The sequence below is a fragment of the Trichomycterus rosablanca genome, chromosome 16 (genome assembly GCF_030014385.1).
Source record: "Trichomycterus rosablanca isolate fTriRos1 chromosome 16, fTriRos1.hap1, whole genome shotgun sequence".
NCBI lineage: Eukaryota > Metazoa > Chordata > Actinopteri > Siluriformes > Trichomycteridae > Trichomycterus > Trichomycterus rosablanca.
This window is the reverse complement of record NC_086003.1, coordinates 11,887,339-11,913,376: the sequence shown is the minus strand read 5'-3', so window position 1 is coordinate 11,913,376 and position 26,038 is coordinate 11,887,339. Positions and strand designations below refer to the sequence as shown.

The following is a 26,038-nucleotide window of genomic DNA, read 5'->3' as shown; positions in this document are numbered from 1 at the left end:
GAATGTAACCAAAGTGTAAAACATGACGTTAAAAATCCTAATAAACAAATAAACAAACCTAAGGGTAGCAACAGGCTGGCAGAGACAAGATCCACCCCAGGCCCCTAGAACCCGTGTTTTATTGATTGACAAATACATTTTCAAGTGTACCTGGGAGAGGAGGCTAGCATGTTTTACAGCTGCATGCTGAAAAAGAATAGCTGTAAAGCTGCCTTTTCTTTTATTTATAATGTGGTACCTTGTAACTTGACCTCCCCTAAACTCAAAATCTTTGAAACTCAACACTCTTTGTCTGGAAATTTCTACTCCTAAACTCGACATTTTCTTTAAACTAGACGTGTGTGCGACTGTCGCTTCGTTCAGCGCTTGGCTTGAGCAACACGGTAAAGCGTCAGCAAAGTGCGAATATGAGACGAATCTGCATTTGTGTGAAATAACCATCAAATCCACTCTGAAAGCTCCACATGTATCTGTGTTTAGCTGGATTTACCTCACTTGTGTTATAGCTCAGGGTTCTATGTATAATAGTTTAAAATGCTTATCGTTAAAAAATGTATTAACATAACATCATAGGAACACTAAACCTCTCTTAATTATTACTGCTCATAAGTTCTTTCTACTAATTAAATTCCTCACTCGTTGTTTTAGTACAATAAGTCACGTTAAGCTTTGTGTGCCACCACACTCAATAAGAAATGATGGCACAGCCAGCGCAAAAACATTTTGTCACCTCTCATGTAAATGCGCCTTTACTGAACTAGTTAAGGAATACAGTATTCCAAGATCAAGCATCTCCACAATTAAAATGCATAGGAAACAATAAAAAATAAAGCTTTTACTGACACCAACCTTAGCTAATCAAAGAACAAGCAACCTTACTGTTATAAAGACAAACATGGATTGAAATTAGAACCAAATACCTACAACACATGGCAGAATTATGTGGACACCCCTTTTAATTATTATTATTATTATTATTTTCGTTTAGCTTTTTGTCACACCCATTGCTAAAAGAAGTATAAAAGCGATCAATTCCTTATCAAATAAATTATATGCTTTAAATTTTCGTGAAGGCCCTTTCACATTCCAGTACAACTGTGCCCATATGTACAGTAGTAAAGTTTATTAAGGCGGTGTTCAAGTCCTGATTTGGACCTATTAGGGGTGCTTAGGCAGGACTTTAAATTAGTAGTTCATGCTTGAAAAATACTTCGATGCAGTTAAATAAAAATAAGGAACATGTTCCACAGCAACATGAAAGATTCATCTCCAGTTAATCTCCAGAAAGTGTTTGGCTGCAGTTGTTGCAATTCAGGCAATTACTTTTTTTTTTCCTCCCAATCTAGTCATATCCAATTACCCTATTGTATTACGATTCCTCTCTACTGATGCTGACCTCCACTCTGACTGAGGAGAGCCATGACTAACACACGGCCCCTCCAACACATGCAGTAGCCGACTGCATCTTTTCACCCGCACGAGGCGAGTTCATATGTGGATCAGCTTTGTGTACAGAGAGAGAAACCCTGTCCTCATTATCCCTCGTCTCTGTGCAGGTGCCATCAATCAGCCAGCAGAGGTCGTAATTGCATCAGTTATGAGGTCTCCTCCGGCACCCCATCTTGAACAACAAGTCAAAAGCTTGGTAGCAGCGTGTTAGCTAGTGTGTTTTACTGCTGCGCCACCTGAGCGTCGGCAATTACTTTTTTATAAAGAGCCGGTTAGTGTTGACAAACTTTTTTTTCTGTAGTACATGATCATTAAAACCATATTTTAAGTGAGCTCAGGTGGTGCAGTAGTAAAACACGCTAGCACACCAGAGCCGACTTCTTAAACTTGTGATTTAGAAATTTTAGCTCTTCTACTGGCAGGCTGGGCGCCTACACGGACAGTGATTGGCTTGTCCGTCAAGGTTGGGTGCTGTAGGGTTGGAACTGATGCAATTACGACCTCTACTGGCTGATCAATGGCACCCGTATCAGAGATGAGGGATAACAGAGATCAGTGCATGACTCTACATGCATGAGACTGATCCACATATAGACTCATCACATGCATGTGAAAAGATGCAGTCGGCTACTGCACGTGTCGGAGGGGGTGTGTGTTAGTCACGGCTCTCCTCAGTCAGGAGTGCAACATCAGTAGCAAGGAAGCGTAATGCAATCAAGTAATTGGACATGACTAAATTGGGAGGACAATTGGGAAACATGCCAAAAAACATATTTTGTATTTATTTAAGTTGTCTTTGTCTTATATTAGATTTGGTTTTAAGATCTGAAACCATTAAGTGTGATGGGGGCAGTAGATCAGGAAGGGGGCAAATGCTTTTCCACAGAACTGTACAAAGGTTGCACAGCACTGGCCCTGAAGAGAGATAAAACAGCAGCCAGTGCTTTCTATGCCATTTCCCTACTATAATGTCCACGTCCTCCACAATTTCTCCAAAAATGAAAAGGGGAACGCTACACCTGCCAGCAATTATCTGAACCCATCTCATGTTCTACACTGAAACCCATAGAAACAGAGGGTGGCGAGCTCTTTGATGTCATTAAACCTAAGTGACAGACGTTTAAGCTGATATTACTCTAATTAACTGCCCGCTGTCAGCCAGGATAACGCTGCCAGGACTGACTGCATGGAAGCTACCGGGTATTTTTTTTTTTTTAGCCCCTCCTAATGTCCGGCCGGCACTCGGCCCGCAACATCATTCGCTGTCACGAGGCTAAATTAACAGTTGTGAAAATCCAGCACCCTCGGACGAGCCGCTGTTCTTTATAGCCTCTAAATGGCATTTCAGTTTCTATCAAGGTGGGAATCGAGGGATGTAATTTTTTAATACGCTTGCAAAACAATGGGGGCCATTAATAGCTAGACGCGCTGACAGCGCACTCGCAGATGATTTATGAGTTTGTGTATAATTTGATTATGCTATTAATTCCACTGATTACAGCTGCAGCAAGTGTGGAGAAGGTCACATCCAAAATAAATCTGCGACAACTCCCCCTTCTCTTCGTCGTACCCCCGCCTTTGCAAAAAAAAAAAAAACCCTCACTAAACAACTGCCTCCAACTAGTTATTTCTGTAATTAAATGGTAATGTAACAAGCATAAATAACCTGCAGGCTCTTCAGCAACATCACACTCAAGCCCAAAATAAATTGAACAGTGCTCTGGAAGGATTGAGGATGCTTGTTTTTTATAATCCTCGGGAATGTGTTGGGAAGGAATTAAAAACAGATAATAGCATAGTATACCCATGGGGTACATGCCAGTACAAGTATTAATCATAAAACAGCTCCAGCTAAACCGAGATTAACAAAAGTTAAGCAATAATTATGGACCTTCACTTTGTGCCCAAAGGGAATCCATGCTTACACAGGAAAGCTTTACCAAAACCCCTCCCACAATTATGGAATTCTCTAGAACAGTGGTACTTAAACTTTTTAATACCACCTATGATCAAAACAAAACCTTCAGGTGCCACCAGTTCTCAGGAACTTACACCCACCAAGCATGTGAGTACATTTACACTGGACCCTCGATTTAACAGACCTCAATTTAACGGACAAAATCTGGAAAACCGAATGTCCAAACGTCCGGTACGATTCTTTAAAATTCCCACAAGAAGCATACCAAGATCAGTGGTTCAGTAATTGTCCACTAGCCAGCGCACGTCCCTCTGTTTACATTAGGGATAGGCTTTATTTTGTCAGGAGGCTCGCTTTGTTCTCACCTTTTTTGTTGTGTTTTGTGCTTACTTATGCACCAACACTGCTCCAGTGGCCACCAGCAGTACTTCAGACTCAGAATAATATGACATGATGGTGGTGTGTTAGTGTGTGTTGTGCTGGTATGAGTGGATAAGACACAGCAATGCTGATGGAGTTTTTAAACACCTCACTGTCCCTGCTGAACAGAGAATAGTCCACCAAACAAAAATATCCAGCCAACAGAGCCCCATGGGCAGCGTCCTGTGACCACTGATGAAGGTCTAGAAGATGACCAACTCAAACAGCAGCAATAGATGAGAGATCGCCTCTGACTTTACATCTACAAGGTGGACCAACTAGGTAGGAGTGTCTAATAGAGTGGACTGTGAGTGGACACAGTATTTAAAAACTCCAGCAGCGCTGCTGTGTCTGATCCACTCATACCAGCACAACACACACTAACGGTGTGTACCACCATGTCAGTACAAAGTGCTTCTATATGGTAAGTGAAGCTGATAAAATGAACAGTGAGTGTAGACACAAGGAGGTGGTTTTAATGTTAAGGCTGATCGGTGTATACATATCTATTTACGTTGTTCATTTTACTGTTAATCATATGCGCATGTTTAACACTTTTGTGTGTTTCAGACAATCGCATTTTACAGACCAGTGCCCCTTCCTTTTCAGTCAGTACAATCAAGGTTCCTCTGTATTTATTTATTAGGATTTGAACGTCATGTTTTACACACTTCAGTTACATTCATGACAGAACAGATAATTACTGATTCAGAACAGATAATTACCGCGTTTAAGTTTAATGTCAATCAGTCATAGACAATTTTGTGTGGGAGGAAACCAGAGCTACCACAGGAAACCCACACAGACACTGGGAGAACATGCAAACTTCGCATAAAAAGGACCTGGACCGCTTCACCTGGGATTCTTGCTGTGAGGCGACAGTGCTACCCACCGAGCCACTGTGCAGCCCTATATAAGTACAGTAAGCCATTTAGTGAAATGAAAGACCCTGTCTAAGATTGCACAACTTGTAGAACCTAAACTCCAGGACAGTTTAGGTCATCCTGAAACCTTGGGCTGCACCGTCCTGTAGTCATTTTTGACACTTGCCAGCACTAACAGTGCTGTCTGCGCTACAATTAATTACCAGATGTTGCATCGCCAGCTGCCCTCCTCATTCTCAAAAGGTGCATGCAATCCATCAGAGCTGGCAAAAGTCTTCATGGCAGCCTTTTGCTTTAGTCATGACATAATGTTAGGTTTTTGGGGAAAGGCCACTTAAAAAATCATGTAAACTGACCTGAACTGAAGCCAGTGAGACTTTTTTTTAGATGTATGTCAGGGTTCTTTTGTGATCTGAATAAGTCGTCTATGCATTATTGGTACTATATTGGTAGGGTGGCCACTTCTGAAAAGGTTTCAAGTTTTCTCTATTTGTGTATAACGGCTCTCACTATGGTTCTCTGGAGTCCCAGGGCCTTAGCGGTGGCTTTGTAACTCTTTCCAGACTTTTTGATTTTAATGACTTGGTTTTGTATCTGTATTTGAATCTCTTTAGAACAGTGGTCCCCAACCTTTTTTGTTTCATATAAGATATAATTTTATGGACCGGTTTCATGTAAGATATAATTTCACGGACCAGTTTCATGTAACATATCATTTCACAAACCAGTTTCATGTAAGATATCATTTCACAAACCAGTTTCATATAAGATATAATTTCATGGCTTGGCGAGAGGATTTAAAATAGAATAACTATAGAATAGCAAATCAGTGTAAATCCTTAGCTTTTTCACTGCAGCAAGACACTGCTCCCGCCTAGTGGTGGTAAGACAATAACACCTAAAGACTTTTGAAAATGTAATTGCTTTCTGTAGCAATCTCTAATTATTTATTCTTTCTGTGAGGTCCGGTAATTAATGACCCACTGACCAGTACCGGTCCGTGGCCCGGTGGTTGGGGACCAGACCAGACCTTTGAGTCTGCTTCACATTGTCAGACAGGTTCTATTTCATGTACAAGACTAAGCCCCATATGAAGTGAAAAAATACAGTCGGCTACTGCACATGTGTCGGAGGGGGCGTGTGTTAGTCACGGCTCTCCTCTGTCAGAAGTGGAGGTCAGCAGCAGTAGAGAGAAAGCAAAATGCAATCGGGTAATTGGGCATGACTAGATTGGGGGGAAATATGAGAAAAATACCAAAAAACATACTAAGTTGTCTTTGTCTTCTATTATATATACACAGATCAGCCATAACATTAAAACCACCTCCCTGTTTCTACACTCACCGTCCATTTTATCAGCTCCACTTACCAAATAGGAGCACTTTGTAGTTCTACAATTACTGACTGTAGTCCATCTATTTCTCTACATACTTTTTTAACCTGCTTTCACCCTGTTCTTCAATGTTCAGGACCCCCACAGGACCACTACGGACCAGGTATTATTTAGGTGACGTTGTGGTGGTGGAGTGTAGCAGACACAGCAGCGCTGCTGGAGTTTTAAAATACCATGTCCACTCACTGTCCACTCTTAGACCTACCACCTTGTAGATGTAAAGTCAGAGACGATCGCTCATCTATTGCTGCTGTTTGAGTTGGTCATCTTCTAGACCGTCATTTGTGGTCACAGGACGCTGCCCACGGGCCGCTGTTGGCTGGATATATTTTTGGTTGGTGGACTATTCTCAGTCCAGGAGTGACAGTGAGGTGTTTAAAAACTTCATCATCGCTGCTGTGTCTGATCCACTCATACCAGCACAACACACACTAACACACCACCACCATGTCAGTGTCACTGCAGTGCTGAGAATGACCCAACACCCAAATAATACCTGCTCTGTGGTGGTTCTGGGAGAGTCCTGACTATTGAAGAACAGCATGAAAGGGGGCTAACAAAGCATGCAGAGAAACAGATGGACTACAGTCAGTAAAAAGTGCTCCTATATGGTAAGTGGAGCTGATAAAATGGACAGTGAGTGTAGAAACAAGGCTGATCGGTATATATGTATATGTAGTACATTAGGTGGGGGGGCAAATACTTTTTCACCAAATACTTTTTGAAACCCATGGAAACAGAGGGTGGCCCTAAACCCAATTGTCAATTAAATTGGTATAACTGGATGATTTAGTAGCTAAAGGGGCATTTGCTGTCACATATGGCCAAGTAGGACTAAACAGCATATTTCCGTTCAATACATGAAATCATCATTTAAAAAAAGCATTTTGTGTTTACTTGTAGTATATTTGGCCAAAATTAAAATAGTTTAATGATCTGAAAAACATGTAAAACATGCAAAAATAAAAGAAGCACTGTAATTACACTATAAGAATTCAGTCAGTCAGGTAGCTCAGTGATCCAGCAATAACTAATGCAGAGGAGAAACAGCCAAGCTGTTACAAGCGCTTATTTTCACTGCGTCTCAACAATAAATTCTCTTGCCATCCAGAAGACACTAAACAAACAGAATTACCACTCAGCTGTCAGGTCTACTGCCTGCAAAACACTCATATAACAAGGCTGCTGTGCCCCACTGTGGGGGGGTTAATAGCTGGCCAATAATTAAAACTAAAAAAAAAATACACTGGACTACCTACAAAAATTAAACCCATTTTTCATTGGAAAAAATGGATGTTTATTAAAAAAAATAGATGTTTAATAAATCAAAATAAACAAGCGGCAAGCTGAGTAAATTTAAAAAAGACGATTATTACATTTAATTATCGCTTATCACTGTCTGTCATTTTGGAAAGAAGGAGGGCCAGAGGTTATTTAAAAATAAGAAAAAATGGTTGCTGCTGTCAAAGCTTGAAAGATAATGCACACAAGGACGGCAAAGCATTTCATCACTTTATTAGCGGTGGCTGCTCACTGATCTGCGAATAACCCAAGAGAGAGGGAGCATTATTGAGTTCATGCCGCCGTCCGTCTATCCATCACACGCTAGCAGGTATCAGCGTGATGGATGACCCCGCCCTTCTCTTGTGTGCCCTGCCAGTATAGTCAGACTGGACTGTTTCCTACCAAATCGGAGCTTCTTTTGATTGAATAAATAAATACATAAATATTATTTGGATATACCTGTTATTAAATACTATTTGGCTATACCTGTTATTATTGTGCAATAAATGAATAAAAGTAAATAAATAAGTTAACTGTCTTTAAGCCGACACCGTCTCTCATTTGTTGGTATTATATTACATTATTACATATTAATTTTTATTAATATTAGTAACTTAATTAATAAACCTAGCTTGTCAATGCATGACAATAAAGGCTTTTAAAACCAAAAGGTTCATTGTGGTACTCTTAAATATTGACAATAATCCTAAATTCCAGGTAAAAGCCAAATGTTTTTTCCACACTAAATAAAACATTTGTCTAAAAAGAGTGAATAAAATTGTGTTCTTTTATAAGTTCATTAAAAATATGATAATCTGCTCGGGAAAAACTATACAAACACTAATTTATTAATGTGTACTATGGAATGTACTATAGCTTATGTGCTTCTGTACACATATAAACAGGAATAATATGACTGCACCCTTGGATTGAGTCCCTGTATTACTGTACAAATCTCAGCAAGCAGATCGTAGATTTTCATGTAAGAAATGTCATTTGTGGGGCGCACAGGGGGCTCAGCGGGATAATCCACTAGCACACCCCAGAGTCCGAGTTCAAACCTTAACTCTACTACCGGTCGGCTGGACACCCTCTAGCGGGCATAATTGTCAATGTCTGCAGCAGAAAAAATTGGCCATTAAAAGTCTGCCGGGTGGGTTAAAGACCGGACTGAAAAGTGGGTGGGGTCTTCGACGTTGTGTAAGGAAGTGGAGGAGCACGGAGATCAGTGCGCGTGAAAACTGGCCTCATGCACAAATTCACCAAACGTGTGGGCAGATAAGAAGGGGTCGGTAGCAGGCAAAAATACCCTCCTCGGACATGACCGGAGTCTCCAGCAGCGGAAGACGAACTGACTACGCTAAATTGGGAGAAAATGGGAAAAATGAGTAAACAAAATAGAAAAAAAATAAAATGTCACTTGCAGCCAATTGTAAGCAACTTCAGGATATGTTTAAACAACTGTCAATCAATATGAATCCAATTCCAATAAAATTGGGACTGTAGGTGAAATGTAATAAACAAAAACATAAAACAGTAATAGGTAAAATACCTGGTTTAGGTATTTAATTAAAACAGCACAACAAGAGATTTCAATGTTTTACCTTATCAATCTTATTAGCAAGACATACCAAAAAAGTTATTTAATTAAAACAGAACAACTCATAGATGACCAACTCAAACAGCAGCAATAGATGAGCAATCGTCTCCGACTTTACATCTACAAGGTGGACCAACTAGATAGGAGTGGACAGTGAGTGGACACGGTATTTAAAAACTCCAGCAGCACTGCTGTGTCTGATCCACTCACACCAGCACAACACACACTAACACACCACCACCATGGCAGTGTCACTGCAGTGTTGAGAATGATCCACCACCTAAATAATACCTGCTCTGTGATGGGTCTGTGGGGGTCCTGACCATTGAAGAACAGGGTAAAAGGAGGTTTAAAAAGTATGTAGAGAAATAATATATGGACTACATATGGACTCCATCAGTAATTGTAGAACTACAAAGTGCTTCTACACTGCCTGGCCAAAAAAAAGGTCACACACTAATATTTGGTTGGACCGCCTTTAGCTTTGATTACGGCACACATTCGCTGTGGCATCGTTTCCACAAGCTTCTGCAATGTCACAACATTTATTTCTGTCCAGAGTTGCATTAATTTTTCCCCAAGGTCTTGTACTGATGATGGGAGATTTGGACCACTGCGCAAAAGTCAGCTCCAGCAGAGCCCGATGAATCCTGGCATTGTCATCTTGGAATATACTCGTGCCATCAGGGAAGAAAAAATCCATTGATGGAATAACCTGGTGGTTCAGTATATTCAGGTAGTCAGCTGACCTCATTCTTTGGGCACATAACGTTGCTGAACCTAGACCTGACCAACTGCAGCAACCCCAGATCATAGCACTGCCCCCACAGGCTTGTACGGTAGGCACTAGGCATGATGGGTGCATCACTTCAGCCGCCTCTCTTCTTACCCTGATGCGCCCATCATTCTGGAACAGGGTAAATCTGGACTCATCAGACCACATGACCTTCTTTCATTGCTCCAGAGTCCAATCTTTATGCTCCCTAGCAAATTAAAGCCGTTTTTGCCGGTTAACCTCACTGACAAGTGGTTTTCTTAAGGCTACACAGCTGTTTAGTCCCAATCCCTTGAGTTCCCTTCACATTGTGTGTGTGGAAATGCTCTTACTTTCACTATTAAACATATCCCTGAGTTCTACTGTAGTTTTTCTACCATTTGATTTCACCAAACGTTTAAGTGATCGCCGATCACGATCATTCAAGACTTTTTTCTGACCACATTCCTTCCTCGAAGATGATGTTTCCCCACTGTCCTTCCACTTTTTAATAATGCGTTGGACAGTTCTTAACCCGATTTTGATAATTTCAGCAATCTCCTTAGATGTTTTCTCTGCTTGATGCATGCCAATAATTTGACCCTTCTGAAACAGATTAACATCTTTTCCACGACCACAGGATGTGTCTTTCGACATGGGACAATAAGAAGCTACTCACTGCATCAGTTAGGGTTAAATAACTTGTTGCCAGCTGAAACAATCACCCATGCAGTAATTATCCAATGGGAGGCTCTTACCTATTTGCTTAGTTAAATCCAGGTGGTGACCTTTTTTTTGGCCAGGCAGTGTATATGGTAAGTGGAGCTGATAAAATGGACAGTGAGTGTAGAAACAAGGAGGTGGTTTTAATGTTATGGCTGATCAGTGTAAATCCAAGCAGTTTCACTAAACACTTTTTCAAGGGAAAATTATTACATGGATTCTTAACATTCCGGGGCCAATAAGGTTGACCATAAATGTATGATCGCTAACGTTGCACTGGCAAGGAAATTGCTGGATAAATATTGCACAAGTCTGTCAGTCTTTAGGGAGGTGTCTTCTAACAGTTGGTCCTCTGGAAAAGTTTGCATCACTGTTAGAGATGGATCGTCTCCGCTGCAACATCCTGAATCCCCGTTTGCAACTCAACTACCACAGCTTTACAACTGCACTCCCCACGGACCCAGAGTGCTAAAAGCAACCACTTACTGTACTGCAAACCACTGGCTTCACACTTCCCAACACTCTCTGTGGTGTGTGTGTATGTGCGCTATGTTTTATTGTTTTATTTATGAATATGACTTAACCGCTTTCTGCAGTGAATATTATTTGGCCAAAAGTATGTAGACTTTTTGACATTAGTTGTTTCGACCACATCCATTGCTAACAGATGTATAAATAAATGACATGCCTCAAACATAGTGGTAACAGTTTGGTTTAGGCATATTAATGCCCGTGGCTTTGGAATAGAACATCCAACAAGTTCATGGTCAGATGTCCATGTACTTTTGCCATACAGTAAACAAACAACCAAACCTCAATTTCTCTCTTACCTGCAAAAGCACTGTGGAATTTCCCCCAGACCGTAAAGTGGGAAGAGAAAGGGTGTGTTGCCGTAACGACCCAGGCAGCGCAGGAAGTGCTGCGTGGCCTTCAGTCCCTCCTCGGTTTGAGCATCCGGACTCACCATGGCAATGGAGTGCAAAATGAAATGGCACAGGTTTTCCGTCAGCTTCTTATTCTTTAGAAACTCTGAGAATGACTTTTGTAAGAAATCTGGAATCACACACATCATAATCAATTACAATTAACTTTTATAATAGCTTAGAATTAAATCTTATAAATAAAACCTTTATGTTCAGGTTTAGACAAGGTTGCCAAACGCACTGTTTATAATAAAACTGGGATATTATTGAACTGCTATTGGTTGAAAATCAGATGTTCAATGAACATTAAAAATGCATTTTAAAATGAACATATCTACTCAATACTCCTCAGTTGCTTGGATTGTATTTGGTCATGACTGTAAACATTTAAACTGATGCTTTTAAACATGTAAACAGAAGCTTGTTAAACACTGTATCCCAAATTCATGGTCATTAATAAGATTAGGTTTGTTGTTTTATTTTTTGGGTTGCCAGAAGCACTGTTTATTATGATACTGGGCTATTACTGAAGTGATATTGGTTGAAATTGAAAATCAGATTTTTTTTGCACATTTATACAGACAACCGGTAATTTTCCGATGATACTGAGGAAAACATGTGACTTTTCATATTTGTCCTTTGAATTGCATTTTAAAATGAACATATCTACTCAAACTGATGCTTTTAAACATGTAAACAGAAGCTTGTTAAACACTTTATCTCAAATTCATGGTCATTAATAAAAAGTAGGTTTGTTGTTTTAAGAGCTTTTACTTTTGGGGTTGCCAGATGTACTGTTTATAATGTAACTGGGATACTACTGAACTTGGTATAAAATGTACAAAAACATCTGATTTCCAACCGACAACCAAAATTCCCTTTTTCAGTAATAGTATTTTATATTTTAAATATTATTATTAATTATTATGTTTTTTATTGTATCTCAAAATGTATTTTAAAATGAACATAAAAATTACACATCTACTCAATATCCCATAGTTACTTGGACTGTATTTGGTCATGACTGTAAACATTTAAACTGATACTTGTTAAACATTTTATCTCAAATTCATGGTCATTAATAAGAAGTAGGTTTGTTGTTTTACTTTTTAGGTTGCCAGATGCACTGTTTATTATGATACTGGGATATTACTGAACTGCTACTGGTTGGAAATCAGATGTTCTTGTACATTTTATACAGACAACAGACAACCAAAAATACTAAGGAAAAGTGTGATTTTTCCATATGTGCATATTCAAAATGCATTATAAAATGAACATATCTACTCAATACCCCTCAGTTGCTTGGATTGTATTTGGCTGTAAACATTTAAACTGATGCTTTTAAATATATAAATAGAAGCTTGTTAAACACTTCATCTCAAATGATCATTAATATGAAGTAGGTTTGTTATTCTAACAGTTTTTACTTTTTTGGTTGCCAGATGCACTGTTTATACTGAAACTGGGATATTACAGAACTGCTATTGGTTTGAATTCAGATGTTTTTGTACATTTTATTCAGACAACCAAAAATGCCCTTTTAAATATTAATAAGTCAAAGTGTGACACGTCATATGTGCTGTGTATTTTAAAAATATTCTGAATATAACGTTTGTATGTATTGGAATGCAATGTGTTATTGAAGACAGTACAGTACAGTGTATTTAGCCATTTCATCCACCCCTGATTTTAAAACATTGCAACAAGGTTTTAGGATTATAAAAGACTTCAGAAATCTTTACTTATTTCAAACTCATTTTGGAAATACTGATCTACTGTATACAAGAACTAAAATGGTAAATTCTAAGAATTCTAAAAGTAAGAGAGAGGTCATACCAGTAAATTCCTCTGGGTGCTGCTCAAAGTCCAGGCAGAAGGTAAGAAACTTCATCAGCATACGTTTCTCCACCACAGTCAGCTGCTTACTGCCAAACACATCTGCACGTGAACATGGTACCTGAAGAGCAGACAAACTGGTGACACAGAGCAAAGTGGACAAGAAAAGTGCAAAACAGAGGGTGTGTAACACAGAGCTGTCTAAAAAAATGAAAACAAAATGAGTATTTAATACAGATGAAAAACTCGAGTCCAAGATAAAAAGAGAGGTGAGAACTTTAGCAAGGGTCACTCCACTAAATTGACATTGTTTCAATTTGATAAAAAAACTAAAATTACATTCACCAGTCAAGTTAGTAAGTAGAAAAATCGACAAGATCAACAAGAAATTAACCTACAATCATATTTGATCATATTAAGCTAAAGAAAAAACCTGAATACATGAAACTGAATACGTGAGGGTCAGAAACACTGGAACCCTGGACATTATCAACTAAAACTATGACTTTAATTCCACTAGTTAACTTATATAACAATTTAATAGCATTAAAATCTGAACAATTTAATGACAAAATGTCCATCAAAGCATTTTATATGGAGACTAAAGGTAGTTAATAAATAATAATAATAATAATAAAAGTGCTAATAATAATGTTCTGTGATAATAACAATGTGATAATAATCATCATCATAATCATAATAGAAAATAACAATAATGATAATAATTATTATAATAATAATAATTGTTATGAAATTAAAATAATGCTAATAATCATGTTCTGTGGTAATAATAATAATAATAATAATAATAATAATATAATAATAGTTATTATAATAAAATAAAATAATGCTAATAATGTGATAATAATAATAATTATTATTATTATTATTATCATAACAATAAAATGAAATAATGCTAATGTTATGTGATAATGATAATAATAATAATAATATAATAATAAGTTATTATAATAAAATAAAATAATACTAATGTTGTGATAATAATAATAATTATTATTATCATTATAACAATAAAATAAAGTAATGCTAGTAATGTTATGTGATAATAATAATAATAATAATTATTATTATTATTATTATTATAACAATCAAATTAAACTATGCCAAACTAATGTTATGGGATAATAATAACAATAATAAAGATTTGAGCACTACTGTAAGCAGTTTAGAGATTTTTAAATGTTAGCAATTTGTTTTACTTTGGATTGCTACTCTAAGTTGCTTTGAGGTGCTGGTATAGGTTTAGTGGTGTGTGTTGCTGTGGTAGCTGCTTTATGAGCCTCTGTATGCTTTCTAATTGCAAATGCATCTACAATCTAAGCCCCACCAATACAAGGCATATAGAGAATGCTCGTGTATAAATATGAAACATACCTGCTCCACTTTGCCATTCCGACAGGTAAGAATGCAACCGATGTTCTTAAACTCAGCATAGCGGCTGACATTGGATTGGATGAGCAGATCCACCAATAAGCCACGGGAATACAGCAGCTGTAAGGTGAGAGTTGTAACATTAAAAATCTTTAAGTATTTTACTTTACATTTAATTAGTTTGTATAAATGATCAGCCCTCAGGTTAAAACTTTCTAAACTTGTAGTGGTTTTGATTCTTCAAAATAAAACTGGCTGTTCCTTTTGGATACCACTACTAGTTGTGCATGGTAACTCATGGTTAACATTTCATTTCAGAAGTGCTGAAACATTAGGTTGTGAAAAAAAGTGTTTAACTTTCCATGTGAGTACCATTCAGAACATTATTAAAAGCAGAATTAGTACCAAGACCACCAACATTTAAATCAAACCATCTCTGTAAACTGGATGACCATGCCACAAAGTCAAGGAAACGACCAAGTGGGCAGTGGCAACTTTGGCAGCTTTTTTAGCTAGGCTGGTCTGTATGGCAGGGTGGCAAAAAACAAGCCTCTTAAGTCATTTGCACAATGTTAAAAAATTCTGATTCTGATGCCATGTGGCAAAAGGTTTTATAGCGGGGGTGCTACGGGGTTTGACTCCACAGTAAAGCCCATGATCAGACTTCCACATACTGTACTTATGGCATGTATAAAAAATTCACTGCACTGTATCCACAGGCGCTGGTGCAATGGCGTCTAAAAAGTCATCAGTAATATACTGTAGCACTTGTAATAAAAAGGTTTTTAATGTTTTTAATTAAACAATTATTTTATTTTGTAATTGTGCATTTTTAAGCCCTTCCCAGTAACGTACAGGCGAATATAGGCAATTCACACCAGTCAAATTCAGATTTGTAGTATGAAAGGAACAACCCCAAATCAGAAAAAGTTGGGACAGTGTGAAAAATAAAAATAAAATAAAAATGCAGTGTTCCTTACATTTACTTTGACTTTTATCTGATTGCAGACAGTTTGAACCCAAGACACGTCATATTTTGTCTGCTCAACTTCATTTCATTCAAGTCATCTTTTCCAGGGACGTCCATGCATTTTTCAACAAGACAATGCAAAACCACACGCTGCACACATTACAAAGGCATGGCTGTGGAAGAAAAGGGTACGGGTACTGGACTGGCCTGCCTGCAGTCATGACCTGTCCCCAATAGAGAATGTGTGGAGAATTTTGAAAGGAAAAACTTGACAACAACAATACCGTACTGTTGCACATCTTAAGACGTGCATGCAGGAAGAATGGATGCCTTGGTGCCGAAACATCTTTTAAGTGTGGTGAAAAGGAATGGTAACATTACAAAGTGGTAAATGCTTTACTGTCCCAACTTTTTTTGGAATGTGTTGCAGGTCTGAAATGCAGGAATGGATGTTTATTAATAAATTAAATGAAATTAAGGAGATAAAACATGAAATATCTCAGGTTCATCCTGTCTGCAATCAAATAAAAGTCAAAGTAAATGTAAGAAATAGGGATGTCTCGATCACGTTTTTTTGTTCCCAATCCCGATCTTTAATTTTGATCCCGATCCGATACCGATTCTCAAACCGATACTTGTATTTTCTAGATATTGTCTAGATAAGAACTAGCTAACACTGTTTACACAGTGCACACTTCAAGTAGGGCTGGGCGATATGGATCAAAAATTATATCTCGATATTTTTTAGCTGAATGGCGATATACGATATATATCTCGATATTTTTTCATCCCATAAGGTAATAACAAAAAGACACTTCTGAGACAAAGCTACATGTTCCAAATTTTTTACAGGCACTTTTATTAATATTCATGCTGGGAAGCTTCACACAAGAACTATTTTTCCTTAAGAAAAAAAATAACTATTGTAAGAAAAAGTTTGTTTTCTAACGTCTCACCTGTCGTGTAATGTGAATTACAAATATATTGTCTGGCCCTTTAAGAATGTTAAGTGTACTATAGGGCGCAGGGAGCGAGTGTGTAGGGAAGATAACAGAAATTGACCGTTTTCGGCTGTGCTTGTGTGAGCTTGCGTGTTTTGCACTGAGCTTGTGTGACATTAAATATAGCGTTCTCGTTAAACCCCCCCTCACATGTTTGGACTTTATACATTATTTTTACATCAGTCACCACAACATTAACATTTACATTAATATATTTTTTTACCATATAGAACTCAGTTCTGTAATACAGGCAGAACTAATCGTACATGTTACTGTGTAAATATTACAATATACAGTATAATGCATTTTAATCAGCGTTCTGCTTCATGCACTTTATCATTATTTAACAGCTTTATTTGTTGTTTAATTGCTGTTTGCTCCTTGTTTACTGCAGAGTTAGTTCATGCAATTTTATTAATTTTTGGATGTTTATTGGCCGAGAACAAGAAATACTATAATAGAAGATAAGTAAATAAATGAGTCTCGGACGTCGGGATATCATCCAGTATAAAATAACGTTCATGTCAGCCCGTGCATGCGCTTGTATGTTTATAGTGGTTTTTGAAACGAATAACGACTCGTTTTCTTGTTTTTCAACTTTGGGATTTGAAGAATACATTATTCTGTAGGGGTGTAACCATGGCTGGATTACTGACCGGGCCAGTGGGGCAGGCGCCCAGGGGCCCTTGAGGTCAGGGGGCCCCGGGGGGGCCCTGGCCCAAAACATTTTGCGATGCCTATCAACATTTATGATACAATATATTTTTATTTCCGAGGGCCCTCCATTTTAAGGATCCTCTGACTATTAGGGACTTTGACCCCAGGGCCACTTGGGGGCCCTAGGAATGCTTTTGGGGCCCCTAGCCATGCTTTTGGGGCCCGTAGCCATGCTTTTGGGCCCTAGCCATGCTTTTGGGCCCCTTATGAAAATGGATGAGGCGTTGTGGCACTGCTCTGACTTTGACTTCTGGCTATTAGGGGTCCTAGGAAAGAGGGGGGCATATTTTTAGAGGGCCCTGGTTATGAGAGCCCCTACCAGGGGGCCCTAGAGAAGAGCAGGGCATACCATTAGAGGGCCCTTGATCACGAGAACCACCTGAACTCACTGTCACTTCTGGCCATTGAATCAGATTTAGTCAGACAGCTTAATTTTGATGAATTAGTGGATGACTTTGCAAGAAAGAAGAGTAGAAAGAAACTTATATAAAATAGATTCTTGTGTTAGGGTTAGTTATTGACAGGTTGTTTAATGTATTAATTTATTTATGTTTTTGGAGGGGGGGGGGGGGGGGGGGGGCCCAGGGGCCCAGACTATCGTTAATCCGTCCTTGGGTGTAACGATACATCGTTTCACGATGCATCGCGATGCAAAAATCTAGCGATGTGCATCGTGGACATCTGCGCGATTGCACGTGCATTCTGTAATTTATTAGTGATGGGTCGGTCGCGAAATGAATGACAGGATCCGGAGCCGATTCGTGTTTTTTCCGGGTTTTTTTCCGTTAAAGCGTTTCCGTGTTTACACTGAGCAGGAGGGGCGGGGTTACACACACACACACACACACACACACACACACACACACACGGACAGCGTGCACACGAACAGGAGGGAGAGAGAGAGAGAGAGAACTCAGCGCTTTACAAGCAGACATTACACGCTGGAAAGATCATAACAGAAAGGAGAAACAGGATCAACCCATCAAAGATGAGCTCCTTGGTTTTTCTGCATGCCAATCTTCACTAAATACTTACAAATACTGTCACCTGGATGCTGCTTTTTGTTTTGCACATTTTCATTATTATTTTGTTGAGTGATGCTTTGTTGATGTTGTGTTGTTCCACTGTAGATGCAAATTTACAAGTAATATACACAATCAGACCTTTTGGTCTAATTAGATGGGTCTTTGTTTTTGTATTTTATAATTTATTGTTGTAGCACTCTGTTCCACGTTGAGTATATAAATAAAGCCATTTAAATAATAAACATTTAATACAATGGTTTTTTTTACATTAGTAATTTATTTTACATGTAATTTGTTAATACATTAGTTAAAGCTACAAAAAAATATATGTTTAAAGGCTCAGCTCAATGAGCTTGTTTGATTACTTTGATTTTCAATTTAAGATGGCGATAAGTAACTTAAATTTGGTAAACCTCTTAGGTTACAGTAAAGTACTCTGTTCTTGGTAATTACCTTTAATTGCAGGGGACTGAAGGTTTTTTTTGTTTAAAAAATGAACAAGAAAATGTGCATTGTTTTGCACTTTTTACACTTCAAAAAAAATCGTGAGAAAATCGAATCGTGAGCTCAGTATCGTGAATCGAATCGAATCGTGAGCAGAGTGTATCGTTACACCCCTATTGTTCTGCTGCTCATCTGACACTTTGAATCCGAACCATCTCCAAATAATTGAGCCATTATTTTTCTTTTTACTAACCAGCTCCTCCTCGATAGCTTCCGTCATGTCTTTATCCGTCTCCATGCTATCGCTGCCTGCAGGAATTACTGAAGCGGTGGGGAGGGGTGAGTTGTGTTCAGTGAGGGAGAGAGGCGGGGCAGGTGAACATGTGCAGAGACAAACTGGGAGAAGAGAAAGTCGAACTGTCGGATCTAACTGGAACGCAACATCTATATCGATATACGCGATATTGTCTTATCTTATATCGCGTATGAAAATATATCAGGGCAGGTGTAGCCTAGTGGTTAAGGTACTAGACTAGTAACCAAAAGGTTGCCGGTTCAAGCCCCACCACTGCCAGGTTGCCACTGTTGGGCCCTTGAGCAAGACCCTTAACCCTCAATTGCTCAGACTGTACACTGTCACAATAATGTAAGTCGCTTTGGATAAAAGCGTCCGCTAAATGCCGAAAATGTAAATGTAAATGTAATGTATATCGATATATTATAAAATCTCGATATATCGCCCAGCCCTAACTTCAAGTACATTACAGTTATTCAAATTAATCCAATGTATATGTTTAACAACTGAATAGCTCTGCAGTGCTGTAGGAAAAAAATTGCCTGCATCCAAGCTATTGCTTAATGTTCTTTTACAAAATAAAAGTAAACAAACCTAGTGCAGCATTGTAGTAAAAATGAAGTGAGATAATTACAGTTTCACTTTGAACTTTATATTCAAAGAACATAATTCTGTTTAATGCAGTGATACACTAAAAATGAACAAAAATCTCCACCCACAAGTGGTGTAGCAGCTTAACTTGAATATAAAAAAACAAATAAGTTACTTAACAGCATTACAGTAAAACCTGAATACCAAAATAAAATGGAAAGTCACTCTTTTGTTATGAAGGAAAGCCAGTTCTTAAAGTGCTTGTATTGTGACAATGGTTTGATGGACGGGTCTACGCAAAGTGAGTGTGTTTTGACCCTTTGGGGCTTCCATAGTGCATGGGATAGCGTGCTCGGCTCTAGTTGTCCGCTATTCGGAACAGAATAAGTTAATAAAGTGTTTTGCTCCCGACAATTTGTGAATATAGCGTGTATTTTATTTCTTTATTAAGCGAGTGCATCACTACGACGCTCGGTTACATAACTAAGCCAATCAGAGAGCTTGATACTGAGATGTCGTTCAGTCTTGTAACACGTAAACTGGTAAAAGCTGTATGTTATGGTCCTGAAGTTTTCATACTGGGATTAAAAGTTATTGTTTTGTAAACCGGAGTGATCCTCGACTCACACACCATATAAATAGTAAAATTCTACAGTAATGAACGCAGCTCTGCTCCCACCGCCTCGTGAAACGCTCACATTACAGACATTACACCGCTGTTGGAATTGTTTCTCTTTCCAATTTAAAGTATTTCCACACAGCGGACATGCTGACTTAAAACAAAAGATCGGGTTATGATCGGCATTAGTAAAGCCGATTTCCGATCAGTTAAAAATGCCTTGATCGGCCCCGATCCCGATCTGTGAGATCGGATCGGGACATCCCTAGTAAGAAACTCTTAATTATTATTATTTGCACTTTTCATTCTGTTCAGACTTTTTCTGATTTGGGGCTGTATTTTGCATTGATTTACATACCTCAAAATTTAAATACACAAAATAAAAATAGCTTAGCACTAACCGGACAAACTAAACTGAAACATGGACATTAAATTTAATAGACAGACACTCACCTTAGAAATGAGATCAATATTAAATCTGCGACCTTCTTTAACCAGCTTTGAATAGGTCATCTTCTTTCTCACTGGTGGGCTGCTAACTGTAGTCTCTTTTATTTCAGTTTCTTCAGACTGGCCAGGTTCTTTCTCTGATGTTTGCTCGTTCTCTACGTGCTGCGCCCCTGCATCACCTTCTGAGCCAGTATCAGGAGAAACCGACTCCTGGGCTTCAATATGGCTGCCATTTATCTCCTCGTCTGTTTTGGGCAAGGTGTTTATCGCAGGTGTCTTTGGTTCTTCTTCCTCCTCTGGCTCTTCACTGCAGGGGGACAGATCATTTAGTCTCACCAGTAAACTACAATGAGAGCAAGTTCTAAACTTTTTAGAAGTTTAATTATTATTTTTTATTAGTCATGCTTCGGATTCGAACAAATAATGTTTTCATATGTTTTCACATTTGTTTTAAATGTGATATAAAGTGCTCATTGTTCTGAATTAACAACTCATCCACATTTGTTGGCAAATTCAAAGTATATATACCAACCATATATCAACCATAACATTAAAACCACCTCCTTGTTTCTACACTCACTGTCCATTTTATCAGCTCCACTGAAGCACTTTGTATTTCTACAGTTACTGACTGTAGTCCATCTGTTTCTCTGCATGCTTTGTCAGCTTTCTTTCATGCTGTTCTTCAATGGTCAAGGAACAAATTGTGATGGCTAGACGACTGGGTCAGAGCATCTCCAAAACTGCAGCTCTTGTGGGGTGTTCCCAGTCTGCAGTGGTCAGTATTTATCAAAAGTGGTCCAAGAAAGGAACAGTGGTAAACCGGCGACCCGTGTGGTCAGATCCAACAGACGAGCTACTGTAGCTCAAATTGCTGAAGAAGTTAATGCTGGTTCTGATAGAAAGATGTCAGAATACACAGTGCATCACAGTTTTTTGCGTATGGGGCTGCATAGTCGCAGACCAGTCAGGGTACCCATGCTGACCCCTGTCCACTACTGAAAGTGCCAACAGTGGGCACATGAGCATCAGAACTGGACCACGGAGCAATGGAAGAAGGTGGCCTGGTCTGATTAATCACGTTTTCTTTTACATGATGTGGATGGCCGGGTACGTGTGCGTCGCTTACCTGGGGAACACATGGCACCAGGATGCACTATGGGAAGAAGGCAAGCCGGCAGAGGCAGTGTGGTGCTTTGGGCAATGTTCTGCTGGGAAACCTTGGGTCCTGCCATCCATGTGGATGTTACTTTGACATGTACCACCTACCTAAGCATTGTTGCAGATCATGTACACCCTTTCATGGAAACGGTATTCCCTGATGGCTGTGGCCTCTTTCAGCAGGATAATGCGCCCTGCCACAAAGTAAAAATGCTTCAGGAATGGTTTGAGCATCTGTGGGATGTGCTGTACAAACAAGACCGATCCATGGAGGCCCCACCTCACAACTTACAGGAGTTAAAGGGTCTGCTGCTAACATCTTGGTGCCAGATACCACAGCACACCTTCAGAGGTCTAGTGGAGTCCATGCCTCGAGGGGTCAGGGCTGTTTTGGCAGCAAAAGTATTTGGAACAATGCGTATAAACACTCCCCATAATCATCAAATTCTACACTTATTTACATACATAAATAAACTCCTGATGTCCTAACAGTAACAAAAAACAAACACAAGTTACAATATTACCTGGCGTAAGAGAACACCTCCAGGTTAGATATCGAGGAGTCAACAGAGCTGAGAAGCATCACTTCCTCTCCCTCCTTGATGTGATCACCCCAGTCCTGCCCTGACTCTGTGTCAGACACTTCCTGTTGAGTCTGGAATCAACAAAGCAAAAACAACTTTAGCAGTTTCATAAATCATACAACAGACGTAAATTATAAACTAGCAGTACATCATGTGTACAGAAGCATGATTCTAAAACCTTGTACTCCTCAATCCATGACAGCAGGCCGTTGAATGTGAAGCTGGCCCAGTTTCCAGCATAGTAGTTTCTCCTGTGATGTAAAAAAAACCTCTTAGAGTTCACAAGGAGTGTAGAAAAGCTGCTTAATGCTATACCAATAATGTTCAATAATGCTATGACTACTGCAACTCTGCTAACACAATTGTACCAGTGTCCCCCTACATGTCTCAAAAAGTCTAATCATTTAAAGCACAAAAATAATAAAGACCGTTACTACTTTCCACTAAACAGTTTGCTATTCTGTCAGTGGTTGGTCTTAACTTAGTCTCACACTACAACATAAGCTGTTAACTTTTCTGCTATCTTTCTAAAGGTAGCCTAGTAGGTAGAGCTTTGGGCTGCCAATTGATCAATTGAGAGTTTGAAACACAGCTCTGCCATGCAGCCACTGTTGGGTCCTTGAGCAAGGCCCTTAACCCTCTCGGGTCAGGCCACCCAGGTGGTGCAGAGGTAAACACACACGCTGGAACCAGAGCTGGGATCTCGAATACATCGTATCGAATCTCAGCTCTGCCTGCCGGCTAAGGCTGAGCGGCCACATGAACAACGATTGGCCTGTTCAGATATGGGCGGGACTAAGTCGGATGGGGGTCTCTCTCCCATGACTGGCGCAATTACGACCTCTGCTGGCTGACTGATGGCACCTGCACAGAGATGAGAAAAGAGTGCTCTCAGGGTGTGTCTCTCCGTACATAGTGCTGAGCTGCACTGCACTCGTCAAAGTGCAGGTGACAAGATGCATACAGCGTGCTGCCCACGTGTCGGAGGGGGCGTGGGTTAGCTTCGTTCTCCTCAATCAGAGCAGGGATCGGCATTGGTGGAGAAGAAAGCATGATGCAATCAGGCTATTGGACGTGCTAAAAGGGAGAAAAAGGGGAGAAAATGCAAAAACAACAACAACAAAAAAAAAAACCTGCGCTCTGACACCAGCTTCCAAACACACTGGGATATGCAGAAAAAGAATTTAATTGTACTGTACACCTGTAGGTGTGTATGTGGCAAATCATGGCATTCTATTCATTCTATTCTATCGATGATTTGATTTTTAATGGATATAATTGCCATTTTACTCATCAATCTACACCTAATTACCCAAAATAACAAGGTGAAAAAAGTATTCAGACCATGTTTTAAAAACTTTGCAAAAGCTTAGATATACAGTGGGGCCAAAAAGTATTTAGTCAGCCACTGATTGTGCAGGTTCTCCTACTTAGAAAGATGAGAGAGGTCTGTAATTTTCATCATAGGTACACTTCAACTATGAGAGACAAAATGAGAAAAAAAAAATCCAGAAAATCACATTGTAGGATTTTTAAAGAATTTATTTGTCAATTATGGTGGAAAATAAGTATTTGGTCACCCACAAACAAGCATAATTTCTGGCTCTCACAGACCTGTAACAACTTCAGTCCTCCACTCGTTACCTGTATTAATGGCACCTGTTTGACCTTGTTATCTGTATAAAAAGCATTTCAAGGTCCTGGAGTGGCCTAGCCAGTCTCCAGACCTCAACCCCATAGAAAATTTGTGGAGGGAGTTGAAAGTCCGTGTTGCCCAGCGACAGCCCCAAAACATCACTGCTCTAGAGGGGATCTGAATGGAGGAATGGGCCAAAATACCAGCTACAGTGTGTGCAAACCTGGTGAAGACTTACAGGAAACGTTACATAGCCAACAAAGGTTATGTTACAAAGTATTGAGTTGAACTTTTGTTATTGACCAAATACTTATTTTCCACCATAATTTACAAATAAATTCTTTAAAAATCCTACAATGTGATTTCCTGGATTATTTTTTCTCATTTTGTCTCTCATAGTTGAAGTGTACCTATGATGAAAATTACAGACCTCTCTCATCTTTCTAAGTAGGAGAACTTGCACAATCAGTAGCTGACTAAATACTTTTTGGCCCCACTGTATCTCTTTAATCTTTCAATCTTTGCACAGCTGGATTTGAGCAGTTTATCCCATTCGTCATAGCAGATTTTCCTAAGCTCTGTCAAATTGGATAGTAAACATAAAATGTGAACTTTTATCCTCAGGAATCTTCTGGGCTTTGGTTTGATCAATCAAGGACTTCCAGAGACTTGCCTCAAAAGCCCTGCAGTGTTGTTTTGCCATCACTTTATAGCAGATCGGAGATGGTCAGCTCTTATAGAGTGACAGTTGGGTTCATTCTTACCTTCCTGAACAAGAACATTCCTGCCAGGATGCCTAATGGAGTTCAAGACACATCTCAAGAATGATTCAAGCAAACAGGATGCACCTGACCACAATCTGGAGTGCCACAGCAAAGGGTTTAAATACGAGTTTCATTTTTTTTTATTTTTAATGAATTTCTGAAAAACTGATTAATCTGGATACTTCTAAATGAACTGTATGTGAACACTTAACGCCTGACTGGTTAAGAATCCCATTCTAAAACCATGGGCATTTATATGTAGTTGCCCCAACACAGCATGGCAGAAATGGGTTCAAATTTTAGCAGGTGCTATTGGCCAACTGGATGCCTACACAGACATGATTAAATAGGTCTGAGGAAGTTAGGGTGGATTTCTATGCAAAGATTCAAAGACTGTAGCAGTGTATCTTCATTTTAAAAACATGGTGCGAAGGCACTCAGGTGGCACAGCGGTAAAAAAACACGCTAGCACACTAGAGCTGACATTTCGAACATGTCAGTTTGAAACTCAGCTCTGCCATCCAGCAGGCTGGGCGCCTACATGAACAACGATTGGCTGTTCAAGGGCAGGATGCCGGAGTTACAACCTCTACTGGTTGATTGATGGCGCCTGCATAGAGATGAGGGATAATGAGTTGATCAGGGTGTGTTTCTCCATACACAGAAGCTGATCCGCATATGGACTCGTCACGTGCATGTGAAAAGATGCAGGAGGCTACTGCACACGTGTTGGAGGGGACGTGTGTCAGTCTCGGCTCTCCTCAATCAGGGTGGAAATCAACATCATTAGAGAAGAAGCTTAATGCAATATGGTGATTGGATATGACTAGATTGGAAGAAAAATTGGGGAGGAAATGCAAAAGAAGAAAAGAAAAAAACATGGTCCGAATACTTTTTGAATAAAAAAAACCTTGTTATTATGGGTAATAAGATGTAGATTGTTGGATAGAAATTACAATTAGGTATATCCATTAAAAACAGAAAGTCAAGGGTTTAAATCCTTTCTGAATCCATACTAGTCCAAGTGCTGGATTAAGTTTGACCTTTTTAAGATGTTTTTATTATATAGTATTGTTTACTGTATGATTTTGTTTAAAATAGCTACCCAGCTAATGTAAGTATAAGAGTTAAAACTAATTTCTCTAAACATGGAAATTTCAAAATTGTTTTTTTCTGATTAAGCTGATTTTATTCATACAGTG

At 39.1% G+C, this 26,038-nt stretch overlaps 1 protein-coding gene across 1 annotated transcript in view; it reads right to left on the bottom strand.

Moving 5' to 3' along the window:
* The window catches only part of chm (CHM Rab escort protein), a 98,112-nt gene that overhangs the window by 41,877 nt on the left and 30,197 nt on the right, over nt 1-26,038 (bottom strand). Inside the window, exons 6-11 of the mRNA XM_063012122.1 lie at nt 22,615-22,687; nt 22,377-22,507; nt 20,695-20,998; nt 14,583-14,699; nt 13,188-13,308; nt 11,256-11,478 (exon numbers count right to left, since the gene is read on the bottom strand). Coding sequence (XP_062868192.1) covers nt 11,256-11,478; nt 13,188-13,308; nt 14,583-14,699; nt 20,695-20,998; nt 22,377-22,507; nt 22,615-22,687 — 969 coding nt within the window. The remainder of the gene's footprint in view (nt 1-11,255; nt 11,479-13,187; nt 13,309-14,582; nt 14,700-20,694; nt 20,999-22,376; nt 22,508-22,614; nt 22,688-26,038) is intronic.